General features: G+C 42.5%; 1 protein-coding gene and 1 long non-coding RNA gene across 4 annotated transcripts in view; one reads left to right on the forward strand and one right to left on the reverse strand.

Moving 5' to 3' along the window:
- MRTFB (myocardin related transcription factor B) overlaps positions 1-8,325 on the forward strand; it is a 58,046-nt gene extending 49,721 nt beyond the window's left edge. For all 3 annotated transcript variants that reach the window (XM_049638274.1, XM_049638275.1, XM_049638276.1), the window contains 2 exons: positions 4,788-4,848; positions 7,551-8,325. In XM_049638274.1, coding sequence (XP_049494231.1) covers positions 4,788-4,848; positions 7,551-8,083 — 594 coding nt within the window. In that variant the 3' untranslated portion in view covers positions 8,084-8,325. The remainder of the gene's footprint in view (positions 1-4,787; positions 4,849-7,550) is intronic.
- LOC125927902 (uncharacterized) overlaps positions 1-10,176 on the reverse strand; it is a 41,607-nt gene that overhangs the window by 3,008 nt on the left and 28,423 nt on the right. The gene's annotated exons all lie outside the window — the stretch shown is intronic.

Here is a 10,176-nt window from a genome sequence, read left to right on the forward strand (position 1 = left end):
AACAGCTGTAAAGCCTGGTCTTAATACAAAGAGCACTAACATGAGGGCATTGAAGAGTGAATCGATGCAACATATTCTGGTGAGGAGTCCAGACTCGGAGGAAGGGAGATAAAAGGCATGAATTCCCTCCTTTTGCTGCTTTTACTCTGGGATCAAGCTAAGTGGTGAGGTTACCGGTCGAAAAACCATAGCCTTTATGCCCTGGGAAGTCTGATGGCTGAGTTGAGAGCAACCTAAAAGGAAAGGAACAAGTGGGGAAGATCCCCAAATTCTGTCTGTATCTCGAGCTGACTCCTAAGCCACATAGACATTGGGTGGTCATGGGAGCGGAGCTAAAGATAAGATGTGAGCTGTGACTGACCTTCCAAATGTTTCTTGGGCAGAAGTTCCAAGTCCAGCCAAGTTGACTGCATGCTAAAACAAAAGAAACCACTCATCTGAGAAAAGTAACAGAATAGAGTCTCCACTATGTGATATTCATAGCCATTCACCACATGCAGTATAGAAATGAGGAAGAAAATGCAACCCTTTCTGAAGGGCAAAAGGCAGTGAATTAAGAGCAACTCCAGCTAATCCAAGTATTAGAATTTGCAGATAAGGGTGTTAAAATAGCTATTATAACTATCAGTGATGTAAAGGAAAATGTACTTGCAATGAATGAAAAAATAGAAAATACAGAAACGATTTTTTTAATGAAATGGAAATAATAAAACTAAAAAATATGGGGCACCTGGGTAGCTCAGTCAGTTAAATCTTCTGACTTCAGCTCAGCTCACCATCTAGCAGATTATGAGTTTGAGCCCTGCATCAGGCTCTCTGCTGTGAGCACAGAGCCCATGGTGGATCTCTTTGTCCCTTCCCCACTCCTTCTCTCTCTCTCTCTCTCTCTCTCTCAAAAATAAACATCTTAAAAATAAATAAAACTAAAAAATACATGATCTAGAATGAAAGAGGTGCCTGAGTGGCTCAGTCAGTTAAGTGTCCGACTCTTGATTTTTGCTCAGGTCATGATCTCAGTTTGTCGGATTGAGCTGACAGCACAGAGCCTGCTTGGGATTCTCCTCCTCTTCCTGTGCCCCTCCCCCTGCTTCTGCACATGCTCTCCCTTTCACAAAATAAACACTGAAAAAATAATAAAGTGAAAAAAGTTAGAGATGGCCTTAACAGAATGGAGATGACAGGTAAAAAGACAGTGAACTTGAAGACAGATGAATAGAATTTATCCAAATGTGAGTAAGAGAGAAAAGATTTTATTTTTAAGGCGAACAGAACCTCAGAGACCTGTTGTTTAATATTAGACAGTCTGAGATGGGTATGATAGGATTCAGAGAAGAGAATGAAGCAGGCCAAATATTCTAAGAAATAATAGTCAAGGGGCACCTGGGTGGCTCAGTCGCTTAAGTGTCTTTGGTTCAGGTCATGATCTCAAGGTTCCTGAGTTTGAGCCCTGAGTTGGGCTCTGTACTAACAGTGTGGAGCCTGTTTGCAATTCTCTCTCTCTGTCTCTCCCCCAGTCTCTCTCTCAAAATAAATATATAGGGGCACCTGGGTGGTTCAGTCCAGCGAGCATCCAACTTCGGCTCAGGTCATGATCTCATGGTTCTTGGGTTCAAGCCCCGCGTCAGGCTCTGTGCTGACAGCTCGGAGCCTGGAGCCTGCTTCAGATTCTGTGTCTTCCTCTGTCTCTGCCCCTCCCCTGCTCACACTCTCTCTCCCTCTCAAAAATAAATAAACATAAAAAAAATTTTTTTTAAAAAAGAAATCTAATTTTTCACAAATATGATGAAAGACAAGTTTGTAACTTTCAGATGCTAACTGAACATCAAGCAGGGTAAATAGAAGGCCTCATCATATCATAGTCAAATTACTGAAAGCCAGAGTTAAAGAGCAAATCTTGAAAGTGCCAAAAAAAAAAAGGCAGTACAATGCACACAGGGTAACAACTGTAACAACTATTTGTTTTATGATCGAGTTTTCATCAGAAACTGCTGAAGTAAGAAAATACCCAAGAAATGTCTTTAAAGTTCTTAGTGGGGAACAGGAAGGAGAGAGGGACTGTCAAACTAGAATTCTGTATCAAGTAGAAATACTCTTTAAGAATAAAAGTGAACTAAAGATATTTTCAGATAAAAATTAAGAATTCATCACCAGAAAACCTGCACTATAAAAAATAACATTGTAAAGGAGTTTATAAAATATATAGATTTAACACTTAAAAATATCAATAACGGATGGTGGAAGTGGATCTAGATGTTGACCGGGGCTTTATATCTTGTGTACAATGCTACAACATTAAGTAACCTACAAAACATGAAGGCTGTATATTGCATGCCCATACAAATAAAGAAGTACAGCTTTAAAAAAAAAAAAAGTACAGCTTTTACAAAATAGAAAAATTTAGTTAGAATTCCAAAAATAAATGAATATGTATTTTTAAAACACAAGAAAGTAGGAACACCACCACCACCAAGAAAAACAGGGCAAATCAAAACAAAATGGTAAACCCACACTTAATCCTATCACTGATTATGCAAGACACAGAAATGGAGTAAACAAGACAATTAAAATGCAGAAATTATCAGAGTGACTAAAAAACAGACCCAGCCTAACCAAATGCCCTGCAGTGGTTTCAAGAGATTTCTGTGGGTTTTTTTTTTTTTTTTTTTTTTTTGACATTTCTCCATAAGTGACTCACTTCTAATACAAGTGGCAGAAGCCATGGTGTTTGACTTCTGATACTAGTTCATAAAAGGCATCCTCCTCCTGCCTTGCCTGCTCTCTCTTGGATGCTGACTCTGGGGAAAGCCAGCTGTCATGTGGACAGTCCTGCAGCATTCTGGAGAGGCCCGTGCGATGGGAAACTGAGCCCCCGCCCGTCAACAACCAGCACCAACCTGCTAGTCATATAGTGAGCCATCTTTACAATAGGACTCTCCAGCCAAGCTGGAAGATGGCTGTAGCCTGACCAGCATGTTGACTGCACGCCCATGGAGGTGCCCCCCACCAGAACTGCCCACCTCAACTATCCCTAAATTCCTGACCCACAGAAAATGTGAGATAACAACTCTATAGCATCTGAAGCCAGTAAACTTGGAAGAATGTGTGATACAGCAATGCGTAACTAATGTATACATCAGTGAGAGGCATACTTTTTTTTTTTGGTTGATAAAAATAAGATAGTAACTAAAATTTCTTAGTTTTTGTTTAAATTCCAGTTAGCGGGGCACCTGGGTGGTGGCTCAGTTGGTTAAGTCACTGACTTCTGCTCAGGTCATGATCTCACGGTTCATGAGTTTGAGCCCCACATCCCGTCACTGCAGAGCCTGCTTCAGACTCTCTGTCTCCCTCTCTCTCTCTCAGAAACAAATCAACATTAAAAAAAATATATAAGTTCCAGTTAACATACAGTGAAATATAGTTTCAGGTGTATAGTGATTCAGCACTTCATACATTACATTACCCTGTGCTCATCACAAGTGCCCTCCTTCATCCCCATCACCTATTTAATCCATCATCCACCCACCTCTCTTCTGGTAACTATCAGTTTTGTTTTCTATAGGTAAGAGTCTGTTTCTTGGTGTGAAGAGGCATACTTTTTTTTTTTTTTTTTTAATATCACTTTAGCTAACTTACAGGGTAACAGTGTATGTTACAGTGTAGGTTGGCCTCAGGAGTAGATTCCCATGATTCATCACTTACATACAACACCCAGTGCTTATCCCAAGTGCCCTCCTCAATGCCTATCATCCATTTTCCCCACCTTCCCCAACTCCCCATCCCCATCAACCCTCAGTTTCTTCTCTGTATTTAAGAGTCTCTTATGGTTTGCCACCCTGTCTGTTTTTCTTATTTTTCCTTCCCTTCCCCTATGGTCTTCTGTTAAGTTTCTCAGATTCCACCTAGGAGTGAAAACATAGGATATTTTTCTTTCTCTAACTTATTTCACTTAGCATAGTACCCCCTCAAGTTCTATCCACGTTGTTGCAAATGGCAGGAGTTCATTCTTTTTGAACGCTCAGCGGTATTCCATTGTAAATATATACCACATCTTCTTGATCCATTCGTCAGCTGATGGACATTTGCATTTTTTCCATAATTGAGCTATTGTTGATAGTACACCTTTCAACATTGGGGTACATGTGCCCCTGTGAGTCAGCACTCCTGTATCCTTTGGATAAATTCCTAGTGGTGCTATTGCTGGGTCACAGAGTAATGCTATTTTTAATTTGTTGAGGAACTTCCACACTGTTTTCCACAGTGGCTACACCAGTTTGCATTTCCACCAGTAGTGCGAGAGGGTTCCCCTTTTTCCGCATCCTCGCCAACATCCGTTGTTTCCTGAGTTGTTACTGTTAGCCACTCTCACTGGTGTGGAATGACATCTCAGTGTGGTTTTGATTTGTACTTTCCTGATGATGAGTGATGTTGAGCATCCTTTCATGTGTCTGTTGGCCATGTGGACGTCTTCTTTGGAAAAGTGTCTATTCATGTCTTCTGCCCATTTCTTCACTGGATTGTTTTTCGGGTGTTGAGTTTGGTAAGTTCTTTATAGATTTTTGATAATAACCCTTTGTCCAGTATGTCATTTGCAAGTATCTTTTCCCATTCTATTGCCTTTTAGTTTTGTTGATTGTTTCCTTAGCTGTGCAGAAGCTGTTTATCTTTTTTTTTAATCTATATTTTTGAGAGAGAAAGCCTGAGTGGGGGAAAGGGGTCCCTTAATGCTCCCAACTGTTAATGCTTCTGGGTCCACATGAAAGAAAGCTAATTTATATTCTTTGTTGTAGATTTCCAGTGCACACAGTCAGCAGATGGACGACCTCTTTGATATCCTTATCAAGAGTGGAGGTAGGTTACAAGTCACATCAGAACCCGCCAGAGTCACCTTTTATGACAAGGTTTTGAATATTTTCCTTTAGAGCTCATGGCATATCTTTGAGTAGCGAGAAACATATTTTTCTAATTCCAACTATATTTACTGTTTTAAATCTGTTAAATGAGGACACTAAAACAACTTATAAAATGGAGGAAAACCATTGTTTCAGCTTAAAACAATAACGTAATGTTAGTTTTATCCATAGATCTCTGCCTTTTGAAAATAACAGACCGTCTCAAAAATAGCAAAAGAGAGCCAAATTTAAATTCCACACTGAAAAACTTTAAAACATGTTCCCTATGTATGTCACTGTGATGGGATAAAAGTGCTCTACTTACTTCACACATGAATTCTGTAACAACCACAGGTCACCTAGCTTAGACTGTAGTGACTTTATTAGAATTCAAAGGCAATTTTGAAGCACTTTCTACAGATTAATTGAAAATCTTAGACTTTATAGTGTATCATCTTAAAAGGAGATAAGGGGGGCCATCTAGGTGGCCCAGTTGGTTAAGCGTCCAACTCTTGGCTTCCGCTCAGGTTGTGATCTCACAGTTTGTGAGTTTGAGCCCTGCATCAGGCTCTGCGCTGACAGCTCCGAGCCTGCTTGGCATCTCTCTCTCTCTCTCCCCCTCCCCCACTCATGCTGTGTCTGACTCTCTCAAAATAAACTTAAAAAAAATTTTTTTTTAAAAGAGACAAGGGATATTAACCACACAAAAAAGAAATCAAGGGTATCTCAACCTCCGCAAACCTATCTTTCAAAACAAATCTAAAAAACAGTATTTTAAAAATTCAACAAATACTGTTTGGGAATAAAATATTCTTAAATTACCTTGATGAAAGGAGTTTTAATCACTTTTTTTTTTTTTAATTTTTTTTTTCAACGTTTTTTATTTATTTTTGGGACAGAGAGAGACAGAGCATGAACGGGGGAGGGGCAGAGAGAGAGGGAGACACAGAATCGGAAACAGGCTCCAGGCTCCGAGCCATCAGCCCAGAGCCTGACGCGGGGCTCGAACTCACGGACCGCGAGATCGTGACCTGGCTGAAGTCGGACGCTTAACCGACTGCGCCACCCAGGCGCCCCTTTAATCACTTTTTTAAACAGGGATCAAAATTTCCCCATTCATAGCAGCTTATATCCCTAAATAGCATAAGTATTTGGTTTTGAGGACACAGGAAATTCTTGATGTTTGACTATAGCTCTACTTGTGCAAATAGATTTTTTCTTTTCCTAAGAACTATACTGGCATCACAAAGTAATTTAAACTCATGGTATATCTACACCATGGAGGTAAAAGAAATAGACATTTCATGGCCTGATTTTAGGATATTTTTAATGGTTTGGGGGTTTTTTTTGCCAGATCTGGTGAAAATAAAGATTTTTTTTTTATATGATTAGAAAGAATAATTTTTACAGCCTAAATTTGGAAATTAAGATGTAACAAAGTCATCAAATGAGTTATTTCCCACAAGGCATGATTTTTTTTTTTTTTTTTAATGGCAAAGTATCCAGTGAGTATGTTATTTTATCCTGTTGTAAACCACGGCCAGTAATCATGAGAACAGAGATTTAAATAGTTGATTAAGCCTGGTTACTGAGATCGCGCTGTCAGCTTTCAGAACAATTCTAGGGACGACTACAGGAAGTGAGAAACCACAGACCGTCCTAGAGTTGCACGCCGGGAACAGAAGCACAGTCAGCACACATGGTTGACAGTCCCCAAGCAGGAGTCAGCCTGTAGGTTCTTTCCCTTATTAAGCATCCCGGCCTTTGAGCTGTCACAGCTGTTACTAAATCCACCCTTCCTGGTGTGTCTGCATAGGAACGAAACCAATCAGATACCCTAAGAAAGTAAAAAAAGATACTTTATTCAAGTAAATGTATCTATAGCAACACTGCAATCTAATGCAAATGGTGTTAATTTTCTACTTGATCGAGCAAGGAATAACACATATTTAGTGCTTATTAAGACATTTGCCAGATCTTCAAGATTTTGTATACATTCAGAAAACAAGACAAAAAAGGCAGAAAAATAAGGTGACCCATCTTAAAGAAGAGGGTCAAAGGAGCCGTGTGTTAGCTATAATTCAGAAATAAAAGATGGTGGGCATTGCATCTCTTTCGAACTTTATACAGAACGTATAAAGTTCAACTATAATGATAGTAGGAAAAAGAATATAGTTAGAGCTTTCAGGATATTAAGAATGTACTTCATGGCTGCACAAACTGGGAACACAGTTGTGACATTAAGGTTCACTTTAAGGGTGGTTGCTGCTGTGACGGCAGATCCATGGTATCCAACAAGACATGAACCCTGTCTGGAGCCTGAAGTACCTGGGAACCAGGACCCAAAGATCAAATTATCAAATAAATGTAACCATCAGCTCCTCCCTGGTGCCATATCACTGCTTGTCATGCTTACTGCTCTTAAGTAACAAGACTAGAAAGCATATCAGAATGTTATAACCTGAAAATGTTTATTCAGCTATAAAAAGAGCCATCATCCTACAGGCGATCAAGGACTCTGACCAATAGCATTCTCTTCCTACCCCTAAGACGGACTGTGTAGAAGTCCTCACAAAATAGCAAAAGAACTGTCCTAATTCATAAAAATGTTTAAACAGTATCACGTCCTTACTTACTAATCACTTCAATTATTTTACACAGAGATTTCCCTCCCTATAAAAGAAGAGCCTTCTCCCATTTCCAAAATGAGACCAGTGACAGCCAGCATCACCACAATGCCGGTCAACACGGTGGTGTCCCGGCCCCCGCCCCAAGTCCAAATGGCACCACCCGTCTCCTTAGAACCCCTGAGCAGTTTATCTGCCAGCTTAGAGAACCAGCTAGAAGCTTTCTTGGATGGAACTTTACCTTCGGCCAACGAAATTGTTCCCCTGCAAAGCAGCAGTGAAGACAGAGAGCCCTTCTCTCTGATCGAGGACCTCCAGAATGACTTGCTGAGTCACTCAAGTGTGCTGGACCATTCACACTCACCCATGGAGACTGCTGAAGCCCAGTTTGCTGCAAGTACCCCCTGTCTGTCACTTGACCTCTCTGACTCAAACTTAGACAACATGGAGTGGCTGGACATTACCATGCCCAACACGTCGGGACTCACTCCCCTCAGCGCCACCGCTCCCAGCATGTTCTCCACTGACTTTCTAGATCCACAAGACCTGCCGTTGCCATGGGACTAACATCACAGATTTCTCGTCCGAGTTCCTGACGTCTAAGAAGATGAAGATCGTTCTGAAGAGGGCAGTTTTTAGAGACAGATCCATAGCGGCGGTGTTGCAATTAAAATATGTTGTCATAGAAAGGGTGGCTAGATGGTCACAGCCTGGAAACCAAGTGTGAAAACATGTCATTGCATCCGGCGGTGAATTTCTACAATTTAACATAGCACGGGGCCTTCTGAAAAAAATCACTGGTCAAAGAAGACTCATTCATTTTTCCAGACTTCAGTAAAGAATGCAGAGTACCTTTAGATAAAGACATGACAGAGAGTGACGTGTGCAGGCTAACTACATGAGGGTTCTCCGTCAACTACATTTAAACCTCTGTGGTCGCTTTAAGACCCCAAATAGAAGGCAGACGACTCCACTCACAAGAGGATGCCAGTTGAGGGAGGGGAGAGGTCCCTGCACGTGGTGTTTCCTAGAAATGGCCTGAGCCTGGTCAGGCAGCACAGGCAGTGGAGAGAGAGCGCCAGCCAGTTCCGGGACAGCTTCCAGCTGAAGATTTTCGGTTCCATTCAGAAACCAACATAATTTTTTGTGTGTCGTAGTTTATTTTGTGGTTTGGGGAATCTTACTTTAGATTCCCAAATTTCAATTCAAATGGATGATCTTTCACCATCACCAGACAATGTAAAAAAGAAAAAAAAATACGGTCATAAACCACTGTACAAAGTCCACATATAATGAATGAGAACACTGAAAATTCTATTAGCAACCCTCAGGGTTGATTAGATTGATTTTCATGTGTATATTAGGCACTTGTATGTACACTCTCACATGTGGTATGTACAGCCTACACTGGGGTAAGGGATTGGGTAGCCAGCGGTTCTACTTGTTTTAATAACTCGAATATTTCTAGAGTACTTGAGCCATGTGTATTTCTGTATTTAAAGAAAAGCTGACTGATTTCAGGTAACCAGACCCATCTCAAAGAACCCAGGAGGCTCCAGTGTGAACGGTCCTCCTGAGCTGGTGAGTTGCAAAGAGAGGGCAGGGGAGAAGGCTGTCGTCAGCCGGGACATTCCTGCAGCGGCTCGGAGTTAGACTCTCGCCAGGCTGGCCGCCAGCCCCCAGCTCTGGCCGCCTCTCCTGTCGCTTTTCCCTGTCATTTTATAGGCTTGTAACTGGATGTCACACCCGAGTTCTCGCTATATTATCAGGCCGAAGATTGAAAAACTGGAGGTTTTAGTAGTTTTTTTTACATAGAAGTTGTCACGTTTGTTGAGTAGTTTCTGAAGAGTTTTCTAAAATGCCAACTATCACAGGACTTCCAAAATTAGGTCAAGCTAGTCCTTTAAGTATATGATAAAATGTAAATAACTGAAGAAAAACCCTGCAATCTACCAAAAAGCGTGAAGGTGTTTGTTAAATACCATTGTCATGCTCTACGCCTCGCTGTGTGTGAACCCGAGGGTCAGGTCGATCTCTCTGGGTCGTGAAGTGGTGATATCCCCACAGTGACGTGGGAAGAGCCAGCCTGACCCACTGTCTGGAAAGAACTGGGGAATCACTGCCTGCTTTGCGTTCTGCCGCAGAGCCGACCTCCTTTCAGATTTTTATTTTGGTTTCTAGATCCTACTACATGCAAGGAAAGTTTGTTTTTCCCGTATCCGGTCGCCCCGCACACTGCAGCCCTCTGTGAGGTGGCACTTCCCAAGTTGGAAGCACTTCTGAGTGGTTCGAGGCAGAAGCGGTTACGCTCAGTGTGGTCTGAGTGAGTTGAGATGGCGAGGAACTGGTAGGCCGGCGCGTGCAATCTAGAAACTTCGAAGCAGGATGTACCCGTGAGCAAGGGCGAGGGCGCCAGCCGCCCTCTGGGGACGGAGGGGCCCGTTCGCTCGGGCAGGCCCTTCCTCCTCTCAGGGGAGGTCGAGGCCCGCGGCTTCACTCAGATTGAAACGAGGCTTACGAGGTTGGCACCCGACATCGTGGGACTGCAGGGGACGGTGGCGCCGCCTCATGCCCGGCCCCGGCCCCGCCTCCCCCTCCCCCCGCCCCCCCGCCCCCCCCCCCCCCGCCCCCGCCCCCGCCCCCCCTCGTCGCCGCCCCCC

The sequence above is a fragment of the Panthera uncia genome, chromosome E3 (assembly GCF_023721935.1).
Source record: "Panthera uncia isolate 11264 chromosome E3, Puncia_PCG_1.0, whole genome shotgun sequence".
NCBI classification, from domain to species: domain Eukaryota; kingdom Metazoa; phylum Chordata; class Mammalia; order Carnivora; family Felidae; genus Panthera; species Panthera uncia.